The 26,108-nt window shown below is 36.1% G+C and overlaps 3 protein-coding genes across 8 annotated transcripts in view; all 3 read left to right on the top strand.

Annotated features, from left to right (window-relative positions):
* Positions 1 to 26,108, top strand: part of LOC125823765 (small ubiquitin-related modifier 1-like) — a 498,077-nt gene that overhangs the window by 343,495 nt on the left and 128,474 nt on the right. The window lies entirely within an intron of this gene.
* On the top strand, positions 702 to 18,446 carry LOC125823724 (NEDD8-activating enzyme E1 regulatory subunit AXR1-like). 2 transcript variants are annotated; one of them, XM_049503098.1, is made up of 15 exons: positions 702 to 795; positions 8,610 to 8,782; positions 8,871 to 9,034; positions 10,047 to 10,157; positions 10,430 to 10,509; positions 12,001 to 12,151; positions 12,250 to 12,343; positions 13,776 to 13,864; positions 14,665 to 14,738; positions 14,901 to 15,063; positions 16,158 to 16,243; positions 16,418 to 16,459; positions 17,893 to 17,976; positions 18,066 to 18,246; positions 18,348 to 18,446. In XM_049503098.1, exons 1-15 carry the CDS (start codon positions 758 to 760, stop codon positions 18,429 to 18,431), a joined length of 1,614 nt encoding a protein of 537 aa, XP_049359055.1. In that variant the 5' UTR covers positions 702 to 757; the 3' UTR covers positions 18,432 to 18,446. The 2 variants fall into 2 exon arrangements, with proteins under 2 accessions (XP_049359055.1, XP_049359056.1); XM_049503099.1 differs by lacking the exon at positions 16,418 to 16,459 and having other exon boundaries at positions 708 to 795.
* On the top strand, positions 21,656 to 25,786 carry LOC125823734 (probable beta-1,3-galactosyltransferase 2). 2 transcript variants are annotated; one of them, XM_049503112.1, is made up of 10 exons: positions 21,656 to 22,135; positions 22,877 to 22,976; positions 23,094 to 23,343; positions 23,436 to 23,499; positions 24,011 to 24,083; positions 24,203 to 24,323; positions 24,456 to 24,543; positions 24,620 to 24,736; positions 24,965 to 25,074; positions 25,342 to 25,786. In XM_049503112.1, the coding sequence occupies exons 1-10, from the start codon at positions 22,020 to 22,022 to the stop codon at positions 25,488 to 25,490; spliced, it is 1,188 nt and encodes a 395-aa protein (XP_049359069.1). In that variant the 5' UTR covers positions 21,656 to 22,019; the 3' UTR covers positions 25,491 to 25,786. The 2 variants fall into 2 exon arrangements, with proteins under 2 accessions (XP_049359069.1, XP_049359068.1); XM_049503111.1 differs by having other exon boundaries at positions 21,657 to 22,135; positions 23,088 to 23,343.

Genomic DNA, 26,108 nt, shown 5'->3' with positions numbered 1-26,108 from the left:
TCTAAAGAACCATGCACCATTTATATTTTATTTAAATTTTGTCATTGAAATTATTTTTTGCTTGGTATATAAATAAAAAAAATTATGTACCTGTTAATTGTAGATATAAATCGGAAACAAAAATAGTAAAATGTATTTATATATGCCTTTAATGTAAATAATGATTTTAGAGGGACTATTGCCACGGATTTAGACTTTTATTAATAGTTCGTGTGATACTTGTTTAAGTAATGTGGTGGGTCATGACACTATGCTTCAAATCTTATCCAAGTTGTGACATATAAAAAGTCTTTTCATCTTATCTATCTTGGACTCATTATTTCAAAAAAAAAATTTGAATTCATGAATCATTTTTCAAAGAGAAAATTTATCCATGCTTACTCGATAAATATTTGTACGATTCTTGTGGATTTTGAGTGTTTTAGAATTTAATCTCTCGTTAAGTATTTATGTAAAGATTGTTCACTTTCTCAAGCTTTTCTATCATACCCTTAGAATCTTTAAGAGTTGATATTATTAGTCGAGTTATATTTTGTCAATTCTTTAAATTTCAAAATCGTTTCCTGAAGTTGTTCTGTGTTTTAGTTAAGCCGGGTCAAGGCCCACGAGGCCCAAATTGAACTGACCCGGGTCCATCACAATGTCAAAGAAATTCCTATTTTTCCATTTTCTCAATGAAAATTAATATTCTTCACTCTCTGTATTTCACTCTCCTCTAGCGTATAAAGCAAGCTGAATTTTTCTCATACATACAACAATGGCGGAACCTAAAGTCAAATATGATCGTCAGCTCAGGTGAATTTTTGAGTATACTCTATGTTTTCTGCTTTCAGTTCTGTTATGAACGCCATCACTGAACGTGTAGCTCTTATATAGTTGGAGTAAATTCAAAATTTTAGTTGTAGAAATGAGAAAAAGCCTCTCTTTTATGTGATATGCTACGGTTGTGCGAAATTATACTGATGAAATATCAATTGAATGCAAGTCAGTTCCAAGCTAGTTGAGGTTGGGTTTATTTAGGGTCATTTTATTTTAATAGTGTGTAAAGTTGTGTTTTTGCGGAAGAAGTTTGGTTCTCTAAGTTTTCAGTGGTGAAAAAGTTTGGTATTTAAGTGGAAAAAGGCATGAGATGAATTATTAGTGGAAAGGCAAGGTTGGTTTTTTAATGTGTTAAGGGTGTGTTTGATAGGAAGGAAAATGCTTTCTTGGAAAAAAATGTTTTTTTTTTTACTTATCTTTCAGTGTTTGGTAAGTAAGGAAAAAAAATATTATCCTAAGAGTATTTATATGTAATCTACCAATACAATATGGGAGTGATATGAGATGGGAAATAGGGGTGGCGGGGAGGAGGCGTTGGGTAGGTGGGGTGGAGACAATGAACTTGGAATGTCACTTATGGAGTTTGTTTTCCTACTTTTATTAGGGAAGTCATTTTCTTCATTTTAAAGGAATTTCCTAGAGAAAATGTTTTCCAAAACATTTTGACCAACCAAACATGGGAAGATTAAAATATATATTTTGGAACATGTTTCCTCCCTACCAAACATACCCTACCTACTACATGATTTTGCTTGATATTAGAGGAGAGAAAGGTCTTGGATTCAAGTTTAACTACCTTTTATCAATAAATGTCTTCACATACTTGGCCAAGAAAAAGAGTAGGATCCATTCATAATAGGAAATGTTTCAAATTTAAAATAAATAAATATAAGTGTACTTTTTCTAATAGTTTAAACTTTTACATTAGGAAGTTCACACGATTCAACAGATGGTAACTTTTCCCCATCAAGTTGCTTTGATTTTTTTAGTGCTAACCAATGGCTAATGTTGGCTGCATTCGATTGCTTCCGTCTGGAAAGAACCTCGGAGAACTTCTTGGCTATACGTTTGGATACAAAAAAGGTTTTTTTTTTTGAAATAGGTAACTTTGTATTCACACAAAAGACCTCATCAAAATCGATGAGGTGGGATTTACAAACCCCCAGGGGGTGCCATCATACTCAAATCCAAAAAGACAAAACTAACTTTACAATTGGCTTTTAAACTCCACAAGGCTATCTACTTCCCCCACTAAATTTTGCTTACACCAAAAATACAAAAGACTAAGGCATTTCATCTTGATCTCCTCTGGGCTGCTAACCTTTCCTTCAAAACATCTCCCATTCCTTTCCTTCCATAGTGTCCACCATATGCAAGCAGGGATATTTTTCCACCAGTCTTCTTTTGATCCTCTTTTTCCGATTCCTTGCCAGTGTGTTAGGACCTCAAAAGTGGTTCTGGGCATTGTCCAGTTAACCCTGAGTATACAAACGAACATGTTCCACAGATCTGTAGCTTTCTTGCAATGCAGAAACAAATGACCATTTACTTCAGCCTTCTGTCCGCACATGTAGCACTTTGAGCAGATCTGTATACCTCTTCTTTGTAGCACTTCATGGGTGAGACAAGCTCTTCTAATTACCAACCAAGTGAAACATGCAACTTTTAAAGGAACCTTAATTTTCCAGATTAATTTCCAAGGCCAAACTGTTGTCAGGAGATGATTGGTATTCCTCTCCCAATAGCATGATTTAACTGTAAAAACCCCTCTGCTATGCAGTCTCCAAACTGGTTTGTCCGGCTCTGTGACATTGCCTGGAAACAAGTTTAAAACATGCAGTAGGTCTTCTACTCTTCCAACCTCCCAATCATTTAGAGCCCTTTTGAACATAAGGTCCCAACCTTGAGGGGTCCACATTTGCGCTATAGTGTCATTCTGCTGTAGACTGATAATGTACAGATCGGGAAAAAGTATCCTCAGATTTACGTCACCTAACCAGGTCTCGTTCCAGAAACTGGTCTTCAAACCATTCCCCACTCTGAAGGTCACCTTTGCACTGAAATCAGGCCACATCCTCCTGATGGTTTTCCATACAGAGCACCCAAAAGTGCCATTCACCTCTTCAGTTATCCAGTTGCTTTGTAGGTCATATTTCTCTGCAATAAACCTCTTCCATAATGCCATATCTTCACAACAGAATCTCCACAACCATTTTTGCAGCAGGTTAGTGTTCTGAGTACTCAATTTCTTAATGCCCAGACCTCCTTGTGCTTTGCTCATTGTCACCTCTTCCCATTTAACCTGGTTGTATCCTTGCTTCTCTTTATTTCCTTGCCAGAGGAAGACCCTTCTCAGCTTGTTGAGTTTCTTTCCAATACTTTTTGGTAGTGGGAAAAGACTTAGCATATAAGTCGGAAGTGCATCCAGAACTGATTTTATGAGAGTCAATCTACCTCCCAGGGATATATATTGACTCTTCCACCTTGTCAGCTTCCTTTCACTTCTCTCCAGAACTTCACTCCATACTTCCAATTTTTTGTTCTTGGCGCCCAAGGGCATCCCCAGGTATTTGGTGGGAAGAGAAGCTACTTGGCAGCCCAGGTTGTCGGCAAGGCCTTGCATGTCATTTACTTGATTAACTGGGAACAAACAACTCTTCTGCCAGTTTACATGTAGTCCTGATATGCCTTCAAAAATGGTTAGTATTGCCCTCAAATGTCTAATTTGCGACACTTCTGCACCACAAAACACTAAAGAGTCGTCCGCATAGAGAAGGTGTGTGACCTCCATATTATTGGCTCTGTTTGTGTGTGCACCAAAACCTCTTATCCACCCCATTTCATTAGCCTTTCTGACCATGTAGTTGAGTCCCTCCATTGCTAGGAGAAATAAGAAAGGAGACATGGGATCTCCTTGTCTCAATCCCCTTTGTGATTGAAAAAAACCTTCAGGACTCCCATTTGTAATGATTGAGAACTTCACTGTTGACACGCAAAACTTGATCCAATTCACCCATTTCCTCCCAAACCCCATTTCACTCAGAACTTTCCAGAGGTAGTTCCAGTTGACATGATCATATGCCTTCTCTATATCCAATTTGCATAGGATACCTGGTATCTTTTGTTTTTCCCTGGAGTCCACCAACTCATTTGCCAACAAAGAGGCATCCATTATTTGTCTGTCCTTCAAAAAAGCCATTTGGTGCTCATCAATCAGTCTCCCCATCACTGTTTTCATTCTCTCGGTGATCAGCTTAGCGATGATTTTGTACATTCCACCAATCAAACTTATTGGCTTAAAATCCTTGAGTTCCACAGCTCCGAGCTTCTTGGGGATTAATACCACAAAAGTGGCATTCAAGGATCTTTCAAACACTTCATTCTGATGGAAATTGTGGATTGTTTGCATCGCATCGCTCGTTATGATCCCCCAACACTTCTTGAAAAAAAGCATAGTAAAACCATCTGGACCAGGGGCTTTGTCTCCAACGCACAATTTGAGAATGTGTACCACTTCCTCTTTTGAAAATGGTCTCTGCATCCATTCCTGCTCCTCTTGGCTTATTCTTGGGCAATTTGTCATCACAAATGATGGCCTCCAACTTTCTGATTCAGTGTATAGCTGCTTGTAGAACTCTGTTATATGATCTTTGATTTCTTTTGGATCTTTATTCTCCTCCCCATTGATAATCAGCCTGTCGATGGTGTTGCACCTCCTATGAGCTGTTGCTACTCTTTGAAAGAACTTGGTATTATTATCACCTTGTTTCAGCCACAACACTCTGGACTTCTGTCTCCACCTGGATTCTTCATTCTTCGCTAATTCTTCTAACTCGACTAGAACTGTTGCTCTAATCATCATCTCATCCTCTGTCAGCGCCCTATCATTCTGGATCAGATCCATCTCAGCTAGCTCACTTAACAAGCTGTTCTTCTTGTTGTTAAGTTCCCCGAAAGTTACACTGCTCCAATCTTTAAGTTTCTGTTTTAGCATCTTTAGCTTCATACTGAATTTGAAATCTGGGCATCCGTCCACAACAAAACCATTCCACCAGTTCTGGACTAGATCTTTGAAACCTTCTACATTAAGCCACCAGTTCTCAAATTTGAAGTATGCCTTCCTCTGTTCCCAATCACCACATTGTAGCATAACTGGATTGTGATCAGATATAACTCTAGGCATAATTTGTTGCCTTATGTTTCTGAATTGTACTTCCCACTCAATTGAATAGAGAAACCTGTCCAGTCTCGCAGCACTGTCGTGGCCAGCCCCTCTGTACCAGGTAAAGGTCCCACCATTTAGATGAGGGTCATGTAACTCCATATCCTCTATCCAACTCGAGAAATCAGCCATTACATTGGTTATTCTTCTGCATCCTCTCCTTTCTGCCATTGTTCTGACAGTGTTGAAGTCCCCACAGGTGACCCAGGGGCCTCCACATAGCTCCCTAACTGCTGCAATTTCTTCCCAGCACTCCAGTTTCTCAGCTCTGGTGTGTGGAGCATATACGCCAGTAAGAAACCAACAAAAACCATCGTGAACAACTTCAAATTTGTAAGTGATTGAGTATTTGCCTTCCTCCACACAACTACCCGTCCATACTCTTGAGTCCCACATAATTAGTATCCCCCCACTACTACCATAAGCTTCAGAATACCCACATTTCATCCATCTACTAGACCACAATTGTTTGGCTATCCCCTCTACATCTTTACTGATTTTTGTCTCCTGAAGGCAATAAACATCAGCTCTCCATTTTAGAAGAGAGCTCTTAACCAGATTCCTTGCTGAAATCTTGTTAATCCCCCTGACGTTCCATGATAAAATATTTACTTTCATTTAAGAGTTAGTGATAGGACTCTCCCTCTGTTCCTTGCACCTTCGACCTCCTCGTTCAGATCTGACTGTAAGTTCTTCAACTCATTCTTGCCAATTCCTCTGTGACAAGGTGTTGACACTGCACTGTTTGCCCCTTTCTTTTCCATCACACTCTTCCTTTCATCGAGCTTCATTAGTAATGCATGTGTTTCTTCCCTGAAACCTTCGAATGCCACTCCATAAGTTTTACTGAGCTCCAAAATATGTGACTTTATCCAACTGGATGCTTCAAACTCGCTGTCTGTATGGTACCCAGGGTTTTGTATGGAAACCGGCTCCGCATTGTGAATCTGTTGAATTTGCATGCTTCCTTCCACTAGTTCTTGTACCCCTGAAATCTCCCCAAAATCCTTAGAATGATCAATCCCCTTTGCTTTGTTGCATAGTAGTTCAACAGCCTCTTTCGTCTTGTTTACCGGCTCTCTGTTTTTAGCTGAGATGTCGGTGTTTTCCACCATACTCGAGGTTTCCCATTTGTTGTAAGCTTGTAAGAACTGCATCGCTAATTCTTTGATGCCACTTAACCCTTCTAGAAATTCCCCCTGTTTTTCACTTGCCAGGTCAAACTTTTTATTGACCAGGCCCCCCTCTTTATTTTGTTCTGGCCCCAATCTTAGAATTGGGCTTTGTTTTGAGTTGGGCTCGCCCCGGCCCACTATTTCGTTTGACTTGGAGGACTGCCCACATGCCTCTGACACAACACGTGCTCTGCCAGCTGTAGCAGTTACTTTTTGACTTTGTGCCTCTGACACAACACGTGCTCTGCCAGCTGTAGCACTAATTTTTTGACTTTGCAGAGGAGCCTCACCTTTACCCAGTGGTTTTCCACCTCGTGACCGCTGGGTACTGATCTCGGAGTTCAGGTCTTCTCCGGCAAATACTCTTACCGGCGATTCTGCCCAAATTTGCATCGTGTAGCATATTCCGCCCCCGTCGATGGTCACTTCTTTGGGTATGTCTGCTCCATCTCCTTTGATTCTGATTCTTGCCCATTTGAGATGATTCCTCAATTGGGTTTCCTCTTCCGTCTCTACCCACCCCCCGCAGAAATCTTCGATGACCTTGAAAATTTTCTGATCCCAAAAATGCAAAGGCAACCCTACAATTTTTACCCAAGTTGAATTTTCTTTACTCCTTCCGCATCTCGTACCTATTTGTTGGATTCCACCATTGGAGGATAACTGGACTATTCCTCCACTCCCAATCCCCTTCAATCACTTGCTCTGCTGTGACCCTAAGTGCAAACTCAAATAGAAAGAAGTCATTGCCCATTTCGTAGATGTTCAAGCTGTGTGTTTGTTTCCACAGTCGATTAGCCCATCCCCTGATTTCTGACAGGGTCACTATCTCTCCGGCTCTAGGTTCAAATGCACCCACCAAACTTCTCTTTAGCACTTCACTGTACTCCTCTGGATCATCGTTGATAAAGATTGTATCCCCTTTTAGAGCTGCCTTCTCTTTTTCAGCAAGTTTTGAATCTTTATTAGCCCATTTAATGCTCCTTAGCACTGTAGCATATGGAATGTCTCTGCTCACCAGCCTGTGATTGCCCCCATTCATTAACTTTCTACGACTATTAATGAATCTTCCAACCTTTTCCGCAAAGCTCAACCACCCTAAGTTAAAATTTAATTCAAGAATGATGATAACTTCCCTCCTCCTGCCTTTTACATTTATTAAACTGATGTAGCGCCCATATTTATTGTAGTTCCTCGAACAAAAAACTTCTGAGAACCCATCTTTTTTCTTCCATCTCTTCACCATATTCCCCCTTGTCATTGATGCCTCCCGTAAAATTTGCACGATCCATTCCATTGACTTCTCATTAAAAGTCGTTCTCGTAATAGATTTTCTATTTCTTTCCGTCCAGTCGTACCATGCTCCCGCCGTACCAGGTGTTCTTGTGATGTCGTAGGACTTGAGTCCAACTGCAAAGTATATACTATCTTCCATTTGGAACTCGCCTGCAAGGACAGTGGGAAAGAAAAGAAAAAAAGAAAAGAGAAAATGAAATCCGGTGATCAGAAGGATCACCGGAGGACGTAGGAGAGGGGGGTCCTGCTGATTTAGACCATTCCTCGGTTATTGTGTCTGAGAGAAAGTGAAGCTGCATGAACCCAAAAAAGCTTTTTCTTGTTGGAATAAAGGATTTTTCTGCGGAAGCCTCTCCTTCTTTGTTAGAGACGTGTAAATGTTATCCGATTAAGCTTTGATGGAAATTTCATTTGGGAAATTTTTATAATTCATAGTTGACTAATGAGGTACTGCAGTTGACTTTGATGACCCTGATAGTCAGTTCTCATTTGGCCAAAGTTGATTGACCTGTAAATTCTGGAAAAGATTAATTCATTTCCCTTTGAAATTTCAGTTGTGTGTAGCCATCAAATAGCTCTTCCATGTGTATATCCAGATACGTGTGTGTTGCTTTATGCGTGCCCTTTTTTGTATTAGAAAAGTCCAACAAGGAATGGATCAGGGATGATCATTCCTATCCTAATCTCCGAGTTAGTTTAGTATTAGAAAATATGATGTTTCTTGGTTCTTGATGACCATCATAAATTTCTTGCAATGCTACCTCATGGAATGCCTGATGAGATATGTCATGCAACATTGATACCTTTGTCACAGACTTTACTTTTTGACGCAAGTTAAATTGATCAAATTATGAATTTCAAGTACATATGTGACTTAAATGTTCACAACTTTCAAATAATAGTTATACACAGGCAGAGACAGAGATAAATTTTATATCATATGGCCTCAAAAACAAGGGTTTTATATCATATCACTATTGTGGGTATTCATGGATGTTTGCAGATTCCAACTTGAAATACACCATTCCTCTGCATTCACATGTTCGACAATTAAATTTCTAGGTTGGGGTAGAGATAATACTGATGCTGTTTTGCAGGATATGGGGTGAGAAAGGACAAGCTGCACTGGAGAAAGCCAGTATCTGCTTACTTAACTGTGGTCCAACTGGTTCTGAAACTTTGAAAAATCTTGTTCTTGGTGGGGTGGGAAGCATCACTATTGTTGATGGTTCTAAGGTTGAAGTGGGTGATCTTGGAAATAATTTTATGGGTATGTTACGCTGTTGAGCGTATGCATCTACAGTTTTAAAAAGCCTTGCCTTCTCCATATTCTTATTTTTCTCTTGTATTTCTGGTAGTTGATGAATCAAGTGTTGGACAGTCTAAGGCAGAGTGCGTGTGTGCATTTCTTCAAGAGTTAAATGATGCTGTTAAAGCCAAGTTTATAGAAGAACATCCAGAGGAACTAATTGAGACTAATCCATCATTCTTTTCTCAGTTTACCTTGGTCATAGCTACACAGGTCTGGAGACGCAAATTATCTTAGTCATAAAAACAATTTGATCTTGGCATTATTCTGCATTCCCACTTTTTTTAACTTAAATTTTGTTATCGTAAAACCCTGCCTATCTGCATATGGTAAAAGAAAGCTCTTGAACATGTTGTCTTTACGTTATGCCACATTTCTTGGTAATTCTACAACATGAAATTGTTAAATTAGATATTGTCGCCAATCAGGCAAATAGCATATGGGTTAGTGTTCTTCAAGGTCTGTCTTCTATTCCATAAGAAAGAAGTCATACAGTATGCTCATCTTCTTGTCTTATTTTTTTCATGCATACAAAAGAATTTTAGAGTGGTTTGTCTCCAATATTTCATTGTCCAATATACATATTCCCTCATAAAGTCTAATTAGTATACACACACCCAATTGGCCAATTCCATCATTTTTTCCGTATTTATTTTGAGAGAACTTCAGTTACAGTCTCATTCTTGATTGTAACTGAAGAGTCTCTATGTGTAGCATCTCAAATTTGAAGAGTCTCTATGCCTCTTGAATTGCAATTTATGAGCTACAATCATTTCAACACATCTTATCTACCGTGTAGTATGTAGATTTTTAAGTGTCCCTGTAGTATGTCGATCAATACTCAAAATTATGTTGACTAAATGATATTTGTCTTTTATCTCCTTCTCAAAAGATGTAGGGCCGTGTTGATTTGAAAGAGCAAACAATTAGTTTTGGTATCTGCATAATTATGAGCAGCAGCTTATCCACTCTTTAATTTGGGAAGCAAGACGAGACCCCCACCCCCAAAAAAATAATAATAAATAAATAAAAGATATTTTTTGAAAAATAAAATAAAAAGAAATAGAAATATAAAAAGGTTTAAGCAAAAGAACAATCTGTTTCCTTTGCCATCCAGCTCAACTGATCATTTAAATTGCATAGCATGGCTAATTGTCTATCAGCAGATAGCAGTGCATTGGAATTTCTGACAATTTCATCTTATGCCTTTTCTGTTCTATATCAGTTGGTTGAAGATTCCATGGTGAAATTGGATCGAATCTGTCGGGAGGCAAATATTAGTTTAATATTTGCACGATCATATGGCCTCATGGGTCTTGTCAGGATCAGTGTGAAGGTAATCTTATTGCTGCTTAGCTGTTAACTGTGAAATCTGTATTGATAGAGAACTTGTGGGTCTACACCAGTGACTACATTGACATGGATCTTGTGAGGATCTATTCATTGTAATACGAGGAACTACTGTTGTAGAAGAAAAAGAAAACCATGTAGCCATAGGAATAGAGTGAAACAGTGAACGAGCAAGGAAGTTACAATATGTTCGTTTGATAGAGCTCTTATCAAATGTGATATCATTTATGTTAATCATTTGTTCTCTTCTATCTGCAGGAACATACAGTAATTGAATCAAAGCCTGACCATTTCTTAGATGATCTACGGCTTAATGACCCATGGCCAGAACTTCGGAGGTTGGCTGTTTCTTTGTGCTTTCCTCTGTGCCTTGATATGTTATTGTTGTTGTACAATGGATACTAATCTGTTCACTTTAACAATATCTCTTATTCATAACACAAACACCCTTGTGGCGTTTTTTTTTTGATGGGAAACAACACCCTTGTGGCTTATGTTTCAATTAGGATAATTTTGAGGAATATGGAGCATATGCCAGGGAGTATGGACTATAACATACATACCTTACTTCCAAATTGCAGTTGCTCCCACCATATTCTTGGCGTAGCATAAAATAGGTTCCTTAATGTCTCAACTGTTCTTTACATCTTTTTGAGTTGCAACCCTGTCTGAAGGACATGATTATGTCAAAAGGGTTGTGGTAGATTATCATCCTTATTCCCATGGTAGAATCCTCTATTTAAGCTGACATTTAACTGCATCTAGAAGTGCCCTAAGAGTCAATCCAGATCCGTTTCAGATTTCAGGCTTGTGCTTTGGCTTTACCTTTACTTTTGCTTTATGCTTAAGATCCCTTAGGGAGTTGCTAGAAAGATATTACATGACAACTTCTGAGCAAGAGTTGATCGATTATCTTTTGGGACAATGCGACTCCTCTTAGCAGGGAGGTTTGAAGGTGGTCTCTAGTGTAGGGTAAAATTTCTATAAGTGGATATTGGGTGCAGTAGCTTTCCCCAAATGGATAGGAAAATGGCTGTGGCTCTTACGTGGAGCACTCATTTTGGCAGAATGTCTTCCTATAGAATGATTGCAATGCTGTTATCTTTGGAAAATGAATGACCCTGTTCTTCATTTGGCTTCTGTGAGCAGTTTAACTTTGTCTACCTTTTGCATGTCTGTTTTTTTAAATTTGAGATCAATTAGTGTCTTCTTTTTCAAAAGCTTCATTCTACTAGATTATCTGTTCACCCTCTCCCAATATCTTCCTTACCGGGCTTTCTTTTGTTGGAATAAAAAGCTCCTGAAAAATTGTATAATTTAGTTATCTAGTCATGATTCAAATACCATTAACATCTTACTGATGTTCGGATGACCTTAGAAGTTTCAAACCATTGAGGGGTTGTACAAGATGAGAAATAATCAAATGCATTTGTTTCTTCCTTCTTTCTTTGCTAAGGAAGAGTGGTATAACTTGCTCTGTATTTTTCAGGAGGCTTGTCGTTTCCTAGTATGTGTATATGCTTCTGAGGATTAAGGTTTTGGTAATGATAGAAATTATAAGATTTGTGAACCATCTCTGCTAGCAGTGTGGTGCATATAAGTAACAGTAATACAAAATTTGCAAACCTGGTAGGTTATTTATGGGTTTTGATATATTTTTTTAAGGAGTCTCTTGGTGTAAAGCCAAACTTCATACCTGTGATGCATTTAGATGTCTTTCTACTGGGATCCTTCCTTTCCTCAGAGCTTTTTCACAAATACATTTTCCTCATTATAAAGAGGAAAAAGATAAAGAAAGGGGCTGATTTCATTCATTCTTATGACCACAGGTTTGCAGAGACAGTAGACTTAAACACAACTGATGCTGTAGTACATAAACACACACCATATATTATTATCCTTGTTAAGATGGCAGAGGAATGGGCAAATACGCATGGTGGAAAGCTTCCTTCTACCAGAGAAGAGAAAAAACAATTCAAGGTTGAAACATATATTTGTCAAATCTTTCTTATGTTTCATCCTAAATTGTTCCATTTTGGTCCATCTAAGGTGATTTGGTCAAATTATTAAATGTCTAGGATTTGATTAAATCCAAGATGATCACGGTGGATGAAGAAAACTATAAAGAAGCCATGGAAGCATCATTTAAGGTCTTTTCCCCACAAGGGATTAGTAAGTATATCTATGATTTGTGTGCTGTATCAGAAACTCATATTAGTTTTTTCCATCTTGTCTAATAATATTAGTGGTGACTTCTTATATTTTTGTCGAGTCTTTGGGATGGATTCTAAACGGTTCAAACCCTGGTTTTGTGGAGTGCTTAATCTGGGAAGCAGTTTCGTTTGACTGTCATTGCACCTGCATTAAGAAAAAGAACTCTCATCAGTCCATTTATTAACATCCATAACTGATTTATGTTTTCAAATATTGCTTTAGGCAACCTTCAACTTCAACTATTGTTATTGGCACAATCTTATGCAGCTTCCCCGACATTTTAAAAAATAGTAAGAGAATTAATTTGAATATTTTCTTCTGTGAGATCTCTATAATCTGTAGGAAGCTACATTGAAATACCTGCAACATCAAGTTGAGGGTTGCCTAATAACCAGATTTGAATTTTAGTAGATGATGATTTTTTGTTCGTATATGTCAAAAACTCCCAATTTCTAGTGAAGCTGCTTCACATCTTTCATTTTTTGGTTCCCATTCTTTTTGAATAATCGGGAAATTTGTCTTTGCTTAATGAATGAATATTTTCACCTAATTTTGTGTCTAAATCTAGAGTTGCATGTTATCTTTGGCAGCAGTTAATTCATTATCTGATTTCTTTCTCGAAATTTGAATAGATTTTTGCTTTGTTTTGTTTCCAAAATATTACTTGTCCGTCTCTGGTTGTTTTTTTCTTTAGTTGATCAGAATGATGCCACTAGTTCTCATGATTGTTGAGGTAGGGACATCTTCAATTTACTGAGAAACATGCTTTTGGTGTATTGTCAATGCAGCATTTAACATAATCAGTTACGATGTTACTAAATTTTGAATTAAACCTTCTGTCTTTGTACTTCAGGAGGCTCTGCTATGACTAAAATAATAAATAAATTGGAGAGGCTTTGCTAAACACCAATATACATGATTTGCTTAGATTTCGCTGCTTGGAGATGGTTTATGAATTTATATTGGTTTTTATGTATTCATCATCTTGTTTCTCTTTATTGCTAACTCTCTAGTTAGGGTAACATGCAGTTGCAACTTTATATGCCTTGACGGACATTGTAGTCTTAGTCTTTAATTTTTTTGGATTGATTGGTTAAATTTCTTCGATGCAAGAGGATAACTCTGTGTGGAAAAGTATTTGAATTGATAAATATCCTAGAAAATAAGTGGGTCTAGAGTTGGGTTAGAAACTTTCTTTTTCTAAACTTGTAAGGGTATGATAGTGACTGTAGATCTTAGTTCATCAAATAAAAAGAATAATCACTGAGTAAAGAATACTTTCTGGAAACTTGATATTATATTGATTTTAATTTAGTTAGGTGGAATCTTAATTTGGAACTGGAAGATGAGATCGGAAATTTGTAATTGAATTTTCTCTTTTGTATACTAGGTCCAAACTTACAGAAGATTATCAATGACAGCTGTTCGGAAGTTGATTCCAATTCATCTGATTTTTGGGTGATGGTAGCAGCCCTGAAGGTAACTTACACTTTCTCAAAAAAAAAAAGCATACACACACAGGAAAGAAGTTGTGAAACAGTTTCTGGAATTATTGCAGCTTCGTTAGTTGATTTAACTTGATTAATAGAAGAATTGCCGAGTTGATAGGTCCACTAAAACATGATTTTACATTTGCTGATGTTTTGTTATTCTTTCTCATTTCTTTAGCTCTAAATAACAAATAGACATTTTATTTAGTCCATACATTTGATAGCTTTTCGTTGAATGCAAAGATTGGAAGTACCAGTTCCGCTGGTTCTTCTCTTGGTGAGGTTGCTTGTAGTAGTTTCTTCCTTTAAATCTTTCTTGTGTGTATCCTTTCAAATGAGCAAGTGGGGAGGCAGGGGATGGAGGGAAGAGCCTTTGCCAAGTTTGTCATCTGAGTAATGTGGCAACAATCTATAGGCTTAAGGCTCTGGCTTTATCCTCTATAGTGCGATGGTCCTTTCAATCTCTTGTGTCTTTGTTGCTATTCTGCATTTGCACAAGAAAATTTAAGTTACTAAATGGGTTAGACAAATGTAGTTTAATTTGGGAACTAACTGAGATTTTGTGAAAAATTATCTTCCCTATGTTCCTGTCATTCTTTTAATTGGTTTATATGCCAATTTGTATATTCATTATTTTATTAGTATCCACGCAAAACTATTACCTTGTCTCTCTTCATCTTGGTTAAAATGTTCGTTCTTTTTCCTTTTTAGCAAATACATTTTCCTTAGTAGCCCTTACCAAACAACCTGCTTAAATTTCCTAAATTGATATATTTTCTTGCACTCTAGGAGTTCATAGCTAGTGAAGGTGGTGGTGAAACGCCTCTTGAGGGGTCAATACCAGATATGACATCATCAACTGAGTTAGTAGTTTAAGTTTCTTCACAACTCATTAAGTTTTTGTTAATATATGGGAGTTTCATTCTCAAAAAAAGATTTATGGGAGTTAGTTACCCTTATCTCAAAAAAAAAAAAAGATTTATGGGAGTTTGTTTATTGATGCTTGGACTGTTGACCTATTGCAGATTGTACGTAAACCTGCAAAAGACCTACCAAGCCAAGGCCGAGGTTGATTTTCTTGTTATGGAACAAAGGGTCAAGAATTTACTCAAGAAAATTAATAGGGATCCAGCCAGCATCTCCCAGGCGAATATAAAGAGCTTTTGTAGAAATGCAAGGAAACTTGCTGTAAGGACATTTAATGTTTTCTGTTCCTTTAGTTTGAAAGTTCATCCATCTAGAATTACTTCTTTGTGCTACGTGAATCTACCTGTTTGACACTTTGGAACACATCATATTTCTTTCTATATAAGCCATACTCTCTCGGTTTCATTTTATGTGTCTTAGTTTGGACATGCAGTTTAAGGATGTAAAAGGATTTTTGAAGTTTATGGTCTTAAGCTAAAAGTGTGAATGACATACCAAAACACCCTTTGAATCTTGTGGTGTCAAAGATGCCACATCATTGCTACAAGGGAGATGCATTAAGGGTAAAATGGGAATATTGGAATTAAAAATTTACTAGAGGACACATAAATTGAAATGGAATTCTTTTTGAAACAGAGGACACATAGATTGAAACAGAGAGAATATAAATCTGTTTGACCCTGATGAAAAGGACTCTGCTTTTAAGCTTGCTGTTTTTGTGGTACGAGTCTGTGATCCTGTCTGTTTGTCTCTTTTCTCAAAGCTCTTCTTGTCTCCAACCCCCTTTCTGCAAGTGGTCAAATTTGGGTTCATTCTAAGGAGCCATCCAGAAAAAGTACTAAATTATTAAACGGGCTATCTTGCTTGGCACATGCCTTGTAAGTCCTTCAATATGGCTGTGGCGGGGGGAGTATCCTGTCAGGCAGAAGGATGCTAGGTTGGGAACACATATTTCCTGGTCTTACTCCCCTATTTGATTCGGTAGTCGTTTGAAAATCCTCAATGGCCTCAAAAACTATATGCTTCATAAAGTGTGTTCAGCTATGCTGTGGGGGGTGGGGGGGTGGGGGTGGGGGGAGAATCTTAAAATCTCCTCCTTCTACATGCATCATTTTGTTGGTTGAATTTGTTGTTGTGTTAGTGATAAGATACTATGATAGTGATGTTTTATGTTAATATCAAGATCATGACTGTTGGAACCAAATTTTGAAAAGACTGCTGACATGATGGTCCATCTTTTCTTAGGATGACAAAAATTCCCACCATTAGTTGTCAGCAAACTCCATTTAACATCATTATTTCTGGCTGGATGTTTTAGTTTCCTGTCATTGAAATTTTATCTTCCACTATGTTAGGTTTGCAGATATCGGCTCGTTGAGGACGAGTTCAACTCTCCTGTCCAACCAGAGTTACAGAAGTATCTGACAGATGAGGATTATGGGTATGTAATTGCTTACCATAGGAATATAGATTGACGTGGTCGAATGGCCTCGAGTTGGAAACATTATCCGTGATATAAATTGAAGTAGGAAGGGCTTCTTGGGATAATTTAAGCTCTTCGAACCAACATGATCCTTTCATGATACTTTGATTGTTTTGTGATACCAAATAACAGGACTTTGCAAGAAGCCAACACTCTTAAAGTACTTCCTGAAAAGTAAGTCTATCCCAGCTAAAGCCCCCTGCCATTTCATGGTGGATATTCTTTTTGTAAATCCTTTTCCGAAGGGCTTCTAGTGAAGTCGCATATGAACTTCCAAATTTTGAAAAATAGATTTAGAAGATAAAATTTAGGTTATTAAGACATTTTCTGTTGAAGTAGGAGTACTTCAAGTTCTTTTAATGAAGGATCACTCTTTTTAAGGTGTCTGCATGCTGGACTTGATGATGGCACTGTTTAGTCTAGATGCCTCTATGTTATTAAGCTAACCAGGGTTTAGTCTAGATGCCTCTATGTTATTAAGCTAACCAGGGTTTGATTGAAAACTACTAACTTTTCAAGTGATGCTCACCTTTTGTTGAACAAGCGAAGTGGAGCATAAAGGTAAATAAAAAGAAATTAGGATTAAATTCCCTAGTGATGCTAATCAAAGCGTTAGTGGCAGTTTGGTCGGAATAAATAAGTAGCTTTGGGAATATGAAGTTGGTAATTCATACTACATAAGTCTTTTTGATTAGATAGCTACATTTTATTGAGCAAGCATTAGGATGGAGTTGCTTCTGGAAATTTACTTTGTTCTAATTTTTGTGATTTCTTTACACTTCATCTTAAATTTCTTTTGAAGATTGTTGTATTTTCTAGTTCTTTCAGATAGTGGTGCATCTGTGTGCCATTTCTTAATGCATCTTGTACTGAGGAAAAGGTAAATAGATGGTTAACTGGGATAAAGGAAAAGAAAAGAGAAAGTGCTTTAATATTTCTTATGATAGACCTGGAACTGCAGCCATTTAGTTATTCAGAAGGTTTGACAGGAGCCTGCCCTACTGCCATCTGTTTTTCAGCCAAGAGATATTTGATAGTCAATCTTTTGTTGGTCTTTGGGTACCAAATGTTCGAAAAATTGGGGACGTAGAATTGTCCAAGCTTGTTTGAATTGCTTTTCATGATGAAGATAAAAACTGGATGTGGAAGCAAAGAAACACTGGCTAGAATTATAGTATTTAATGCTGAGTGGAAATAACAATAAACACTCACCCTTTGAAGCAATTTAGCTGTTGGGATGGTGTAAACTGGATTTTTGTGTTAAACAGTTGCTTTCTGATGTATCTCTCAATTCTCTTTCCATTAGTTGATCATCTGGCATGTAAATGTAGGGGGAAAATAAAGAAATGCGAAGATAAAAACCTATTGCTGAGATTAATACAATACTTTTAACAATTAAACAAAATGAAGCTTAAGAAGAGTTTGAGATTCTTAAAGACATCAGATATTCTGTGTTCTGAATGGGTGCTCAATTTTTTTTTTCTTTCTGAACTATTAATATTTTTGCATTCGAATTCATACGTCAGTTGTTGATCTTTCAAACATTAGTTATTTTGCATAAATAGTCTTTCATTAGGGAGCTTTTGCATACACCCTTTTTATGGCAGTACTGCTGCGGGTCTCTATATTCTTCTTCGAGCAGCTGACCGGTTTGCTGCAAACTATAACAAATTTCCTGGACAATTTGATGGGTAAGGACTTATGGTTTCTCGTCCATACAATTCAATTTTTTAAGGAAAAGTAAATTTATCGCCATCTGACCTTACAAATTTCTTGGTAGTGAGATGGATGAGGATATATCCCGGCTGAAATCTACAGCTGTTGGCCTACTCAATGACCTTGGTTGCAATGGCTCCGCCATATCAGAGGACCTTATTAATGAGATGTGTCGGTATGGTGCTTCAGAGCTTCATGTTGTAGCTGCCTTTGTTGGAGGAGTTGCGTCACAAGAAGTGATCAAGGTTTGTGTCTCCTTCATTTTGATCTTTTTATTCGAAACTTCTACTTTACTGGATATACAGTCATGTTTGATCGGAGCAGTAATCTAAGTTCTATTATGCAGCTAATCACCAGACAATTCATTCCCATGTCTGGGACTTTCATCTTTAATGGCATAGATCACAAATCTCAACTATTGTTGCTGTAGTCTCTGAATTTACAGGCATGTTCTTTCTTTCACCTTTTACTATCCTCCTGTTGTTACTGCTTATGTCTTCATAAATGTCGTGTTTTTGCTTTCTTTGAGCCGAGGGTCTATCAGAACAACCTCTCTACCTGCCAAGGTAGGGGTAAGGTCTACATACATTCTACCCTCTCCATACCTCACCTGTGGGAGTAATGTGGGACTAATCTGGGTATGTTGTTATTGTTTTATTCTTTCGTTTACCCTTACTTGGTATTCTTTGGTTCACCGGGCATGATAGTTTTTTTGCGTTCACTCCCCTTGGCAGATAGCATTTCTTCAGTTTTCAATCTTCAGATGAAGAATGAGTTCTACAGGAGCATGTAAAAAGGAAAGTTAGCCATCCTTCCTTTGATTTGCAGGAAATTTAGGATCAGTGAAAGATTTTAACAAGAGAGTACATTTCTTGACAAGCGCCTAGGACGCTGGTCCAGTGGTAACAGCGCGACACGTGATGTATGGTTTAGGTGTACGTCACGAGTTTGAACATGCTTTAACCTGCAGTCTGCAATTTGATCTAACTGATGCTCATTTCCCTCTATTTATAATACATTAAGCCGTAATCTCTTTACTTTTAGTTCAATTTGTTTCTTTAGTCATGATCAAGTGATACACTTGCGTACGAAAGACACATATTTTACTTTCAACGTTAGATATAAACACCAGATACGAGTAAATTTTTACCTTGTGAATAATTACTTTTCCCTCTTGAATCACCACTATCTATCACATGATTCCTGGTGAGTGGTGACCACTTTGAACTTGAGTTTGGACCACACTAAATATTGTTGACTTATCTCCTTGCACTAAACAGGTGATTAATCTCCCATTAATTCTAATATTCCATTAAATCACACATATTAAGCTACACTTATAGCCTTCTTTTATGCACGTCATAGTGCAATAGATAATTTAGGCCCTATTTGGAAACTACATTTTAATTATTAGGTTGTGTATTTATCATGATAGTAATTAATTCACTCGATTCCTATACAAAAATACATATTTTATTTTATTTCTTTACTTTAGCAAGTTAAGGGAGTTTTCTTTTTCTTCTAATACCACCCTTATTATTAAATAATTATATAAAATAATAGTAGTCAGATTCAGAGTTTTTCAAAGCCTTGTTAATAAGATTAGTTTAATAAAATAGATTTTTAATTGAAATTTTCTTAAAAGGTGTATATAGTATCAAGTCAATAAAAACAAAGTAATATGAAACAGAAGGAATACCAAACTATATACTGTACTCAAATTCAATTATAAATGACTTTCCAAACAAGTACTAAAGAAAAAACATAAGGTCCCTCTAATCCCATGGTGGAGAAGTGACAAGCTCCACAATAAAGCAAGCATAACTAATAATTGTCCCCCCTTTATGAAAAAAATTAATAACCAAAACTTGTTTTTTCTTCATTATATTTTAAGGTCAACATGTAAATTATATAATATGGTCTTGGTTTGAATAATACTTTTGAAAATAGATAGAACTGGTTTTGGTAAATTTGTTTATAAGAATTATTAGGATATTCAGTACTTCTGAATATTTATAAGATGATATAACTTGTAGGAAAGGGAGCTATGCATTTCTTTGTTTTTCTTAAGTGTTAACGTACGTAAAAAAATTGTTAGGGATTGTTATTTGACATCTAAGATGTCACAAATTCATGTTGTGAAAACAAATTTGATGACGTTAAATGCAAGTTTATTGGTCATAGTTAGTCAAATTTCACGTATAGCAAAAGTTTAATGCATTGAGCTACCCTTAACTATTAATCTATATACATTTTCACCTCACTAAAATAAATTATCTACTATAATAAATTTATATGATTTTTAATAAATATAAAGACCATGTGTCAATCTCTTTGTTGTTACTATTTTGGTATCTATAATAAAATAGAAATAATAAAGAAAGTTTGTGCTGTTAACAACTCTTCTTAATCATTTAATGGGTTGCTTCACTATTTTTAATGCTTTGCTCAATTCAATTTTTGTTTGCTTTCAAACATTTCACAATCAATGAATATAAATGGCCTATAATAATAGTTTAATTATTGAGAAATTTGCTATATATATAAGTCTAGTGGTATAAACCTTATTACTTTATTAATTGTTGGTTTAATTAATGGTTCCATTGGAATGGGTAGTTGTGTGTGGTGGTCAGTTCAATGTACGAAACATACATATTTATGAAAAATTCAGGAAAGGATGACATTTTAAGGGATGTGACGTAGATAACTTATCATATTGCAAATATTAATAATTATTTTTATGGCTCGAACCCGTAATGTATAGGACACGAAGATAATATATTTTAAGCTAGACATAAAAATACCAAACACACACACTGACACTAATATGAGATGAAATTTTATTTTCTTGATAGAGAACAATAGCTTATAATCTTATTACACATGTCAAGATTCTATAGATTCCCTTCAACTTTTCTCTCTTTCTGATTCCCCCATCACTTAAAATGCAAACTGTCAAGCATATATTCACTAGACACGGAGTCAGAATTTTCATTTATAGGTTTCGAACCATAATATATACTCCCTTTATTTCAATTTATGTGACACATTTCGCTTTTTGAGAGTCAAACAGTTTAAGTTTGACCGAGAATTTGCTCATGGAATCTTCAATTTTTTAAAAATAAAATTTATATATTTGTAAACATATAAAAAGTACTATAAGTCACAATAATTGATAATTCAAAATATTTAAAAGATATATGAAAAATTTACGGTCAAAGATAGACTTGTTTAAATCTCGAAATCCGAAATGTGTCACATAAATTAGGACAGAAGGAGTAGTTCTTTTGTTTATTGTGTTCCGAATAAATTATTCATACATATTACATGTATTAACCCCTAATATTTGATGGATATAACATTTGAACCTAACTCAACCAGAAATACTGACAAAATCCATATAAGGAGATCAAAGGACCTATCACTATCGATTTAGGAGACTTAACACCCTCATCACGCCCAGAGCTGGAAGCCTAGTACATCCGTGAAGCACAACAACTAGAATGATACTGACTCTGCTACCATGTAAAGATATAAAATTTGGCTCTAACTAAACCTCAGAAGTTAGCTTAACTAGTACAATTTTCTCATGATTTAACAAAATTGACAATTCAAGAAAGAAGGGCATTTATGTAAGCCACTGTAGCAAAAACTAGTACAATTTTCTCATGATTTATGAACCCCATTTTCATTATAGGAGAAAGGTCCTCAATCTTGAAAAGGACAGTTTGGTAAATTTGGTACTTGTAGTTGTGCTGTTCATTGTCTTCACTTTTGTTCCAAAGAACTCCATGTAATAGTAATAGGCTAATAGCTTCTTGCTATAAACTGTAATTTTCCTCAAACTTTGTTCCTAGGATTCAATTTTTCTGTAAAAATTATAGCTTTCTTGGTTTGTGGGTGTCTGAGATTTGGTGTTCCGTGTCCGGTACTCATATTGAAGCTCTGACTATAATCTTGATTCGCGGGCTTTCTAGAAAAGCTTGAAACGAGACGTCTGATTAAGGGTGTGTTTGATATGTATTTCAAGAACAGAGGAGCAATAGAAAGGCCTTCAAGAAGTGTAGTTTCTAAAAAATGGAGTCTTTTTCTATGTCTTGGAAGTTTTTGTGCTGGAATGTTCTTCACAAACAGGTAAAAAAAAAAGAATCACTTTTTTTTTTAATAAAGATTGAATTTTTATAGTGATATTTCACTTTTCTTGTTTTGATTTGTTACATTTTAAGTACTGGTCAATTGGATTTTACTATTTGATATGTTAATAAGTCTTCTGTTTGATTTGCTATATTTTAGTGATTCAGAATGAACTAACTTTTAAATTTTTGTTATTTTTGCATTTTATGATACTTTTGGCATTTACCTAATTCCCATGTTCTTGCACTTGTTGCAGTTAACTTTTTACTTATTTCTGGCTGCTGCAACTTGGAGGGACTGAAAGATCAATTCTTTTTTGGTGTGTTTTGAGGAATACAGTCAAATCGATTTATAACGATATTATTTGTCTGGATATTTTTTGGTTGCTATAGCGAAATACTGTTATAAAGAACATTAGAATATAACATAACATGAAAAATCGTTTTAAGGGAAAAAAAAAAAACTTGACTGTTATTGTGAAATGTTGTTATAGATTAGAAACTGTTTGTAGATTTGTGATATCTTCATTACTTCTGTTTTCTCCTTTTAAATCTACTTTGATATGTGTTACTTCAACCGAGAGTCTTTCAAAAACAGTCTCTACCTCCATGAGGTAGGCATAAGATCTGTGTACACTCTATCCTCCCCAGACCCCACCTGTGGGATAAAATCCCGGTTATGTTGTTGTTAATGCTTTGAGAAATGTTTATTTGACAATATTGTAAGCATTTATCATTGCAGAATGTGGATAATTTCTGAAACAGAAAGTGGAATTACAAGAACAACTACAGTTGAAGCTGAAAGATTAAAATTAGTTTCAGAAGGTTGCATTACAAAATTTGTAAGTATTCCTAATTATAGGTAATAGAAAGAAAAAAAAACTCCAACTTAAAGTTCTTTTTCTTGTTATTTACCTCAATGAAACATCTTAACTTTGATCTTTTTTGTTTAGTTGCAGCAGCAAGATATAAAACTTGTATCCAAAGATAATTTTGGGATATTAGATAAAACCATTTCAAATTTGGAGATAGAGTTGGCTGAAGCAAAGGCAGCTCAGGAGTCGATTCTCAGTGGGGTTCCGATATCAGAAGAGATCGAAAAGGGTGAATCACGAAGAAAAAGAAAATATTTTATGGTGGTAGGAATAAACACCGCGTTTAGTAGCAGAAAAAGAAGGGATTCAGTTCGTGCTACATGGATGCCACAAGGTTTAATGACCACGCCTATGCCTTAACTCGTCTCGTGCTGGCATTTTCTTTGTCCGAGTTTTGACATTGTTGATTTTAACATGGTGAAACAGGTGAAAAAAGAAGGAAGCTGGAAGAAGAGAAAGGAATAATCATTCGCTTCGTTATTGGTCATAGGTGGGGGATTTTGCTTCTGTTGAACATCCTCTTCTGTTCAATTAACTAGACCTTTTCTTCATAGTGGTAGTTTTTTTGAGTTAAGGGTCAAAATATCATCATCGTTAATGATAGTTCAGATAGGAAACTCACAAAAATGTAGTACTTCAGGTGTGTTTTTGACCATTATCTCTTAATTTTATAATCGGAATTGTTTTGATATAATGTAGATAGATTATAATAACTTCAGTAAAACTCTGTTGCATTATGATAGCTTCTGAGTGGGCGTTTCTAGAGTTTCTGACATGAGCATAATGATATTTTTGGAGGATCCGAGCAACATAGATTCTGAGTGAACACCTCTTTATTAGGATCTTAAGCTCTTTGACTGAAGTTCATTCCGTCCCTATACCATTACACAAAATGCTATCCTCTTTTGTCTGCATTAACTCTTGTTTGCACTCTTGTATTCGATTAATAGACAGTATAAACGTTTATATGTTGACTTAAAAGTTACAAACTTGTTCTGCAGTGCCACATTAGGGGGCATATTAGACAAAGCTATTGAAGCTGAGGACAAAAAGCACGGTGATTTCTTGCGTTTGGTAATACCTTTGTCTCACATTTCCTTTAATCATTCACTTTACTCTTGTGAATCACAAGTTATAATTGATGTATTCACACGTAAAAACGACGATACATCACTCTGCTGCCTTTTAAACAGGATCATATTGAGGGTTATCTTGAATTGTCTGCCAAGACGAAGACTTACTTTGCCACTGCTGTTAACTTATGGGATGCTGAGTATTACATCAAGGTTGACGATGATGTTCATGTCAATATAGGTAACCAAAATTTTTCGTAATTTTTCTGCCTTGACTTAACACTTAGCCAGAACCATCTCTTTTCAATGTTATATAGAGATTGTAAGACTTGTTACAGCAAATTCAAGCTTGATTTGTTTATTTCTGTTGCAGCTACACTGGCGGAAACATTAGCAAGGCATCGTACAAAACCACGTATATATATCGGGTGCATGAAATCTGGTCCTGTCCTCTCCAGGAAGTAAGGACATCCATTTTTTCTGCAAAATTGAATCTTGAAGTTTCATTTTTGAACATTTTGCTGTTTTCAATGGCAGGGGTGTAAGGTATCATGAACCGGAATATTGGAAATTCGGAGACAAGTATTTTCGTCATGCTACTGGACAAATATATGCTGTTTCGAAAGACTTAGCAACTTACATATCAGCAAACCAGTTAAGTATCTTTTTCTTAATAAAGTTCGAATAAAAGTATAGTTATTCTTTCCTATGTTGCTCGTACTCCCTAAAAATGCTTCCATAAACATATCGAATCCTCCAAAAATGCGTACCTTTTGGAAGATCTGACACACACCTCTCAGTATTTTTGAAGAGCACGAGCAACAGTCTTTTTTTCCTTTTCCCCTTCCACTTACCTATGTATAATCTTCTTGATATTTGAAGGCATGTACTTCATAAGTATACAAACGAAGATGTGTCACTGGGATCTTGGTTTATTGGACTCGATGTGCAGCATATCGATGATCGTAGATTGTGTTGTGGAACCCCACCTGGTAAAGCACACTTTTTTTTTCTTTTGTATAACAGTGTTATTAGTTACTCATTGGATTTCTTTGGGACATTTCTCACTAAGTGATATATGAATTACTATTATTTGTCTTCATTGAAAATAGTTTCATGACTTTACTGTTATAGTAGGTAAAGTTCAGTGAGCGTAATACATGTGTGTGGGTTGATGTCTTACGAGAAGTTGTGAACAAAACTAGTTAATTTCATCTTTGTGTTATCAAATTTGATATGAAAAGTACTTGTCGATGCAGATTGTGAATGGAAGGCACAGGCAGGCAACGTTTGTGTTGCTTCGTTCGATTGGACCTGCAGTGGAATATGCAGGTCTGTCGACAGGATGATGGAGGTCCATCGCCATTGTGGCGAGGGAGAGAATGCACTATGGAAAGCTGCATTCTGAGGACATTCACTATGTCAAAATGTCACATTCTTTTGGTCGGAAGTACATATTATACGTATGATCAGAGGCGAATTCAGAATTCAGAATCTAAAGTGGATTCAAAATAAGTGTAATTGTATTATATGTTTACATTTTGTCTTTTTTTTTTACTTCATATGTATACATAGTTCGAGCTGAAAAGCAGTTGATTTAGTTGAACCTGCAGAAGACGCTCTGAAGTTTTCCTCTTCATAGGTTTAGCTGTGGAGATGCCTACTACATTTTTGTAACAAATAAACTCACATTATTGTATATCAGTACTCCAATAATGCAAGTGGAATGAATTGTTTGAGGATTTAACTTATAGACACCGACATTGTAAAGAAATTGTAAAATTTATTCCTATGTAACTTCGACTACAAAATCTATTCAGACATGAATTAAATAAATATCAAATCCTAAATTTCTTTGGAATTATTGCTCAACAAATATGTTAGTATTAGTGGACATCTCAACTAATATTTGATAGCAATATTTAAACATGTTTGTTCCTTTATAATAAAACATGTTACATTTGTGTCAACTGCCAAGTAAAATAATGATTATTAAATAGGTAGGGAAACACACATATGGAATGTT

The sequence above is a fragment of the Solanum verrucosum genome, unplaced genomic scaffold, assembly GCF_900185275.1.
Source record: "Solanum verrucosum unplaced genomic scaffold, falcon-dt-bn FXZP01000093.1, whole genome shotgun sequence".
NCBI classification, from domain to species: domain Eukaryota; kingdom Viridiplantae; phylum Streptophyta; class Magnoliopsida; order Solanales; family Solanaceae; genus Solanum; species Solanum verrucosum.
Note: the sequence above shows the minus strand (reverse complement) of the source record. Positions and strands in the feature narration are given on the sequence as shown.

Bases quoted from the DNA above. Each gene is read 5' to 3' on its own strand.
- LOC125823724 (XM_049503098.1), top strand. From the start codon at position 758: ATGGCGGAACCTAAAGTCAAATATGATCGTCAGCTCAG. The intron at 14,739-14,900 runs GTTAGTAGTTTA...GACCTATTGCAG, and splicing joins GATATGACATCATCAACTGA to ATTGTACGTAAACCTGCAAA. The intron at 16,244-16,417 runs GTATGTAATTGC...ACCAAATAACAG, and splicing joins CTGACAGATGAGGATTATGG to GACTTTGCAAGAAGCCAACA.
- LOC125823734 (XM_049503111.1), top strand. From the start codon at position 22,020: ATGTATTTCAAGAACAGAGGAGCAATAGAAAGGCCTTCAAGAAGTGTA. The intron at 24,737-24,964 runs GTTAAGTATCTT...TGATATTTGAAG, and splicing joins ACTTACATATCAGCAAACCA to GCATGTACTTCATAAGTATA. The intron at 25,075-25,341 runs GTAAAGCACACT...TTGTCGATGCAG, and splicing joins GTGTTGTGGAACCCCACCTG to ATTGTGAATGGAAGGCACAG.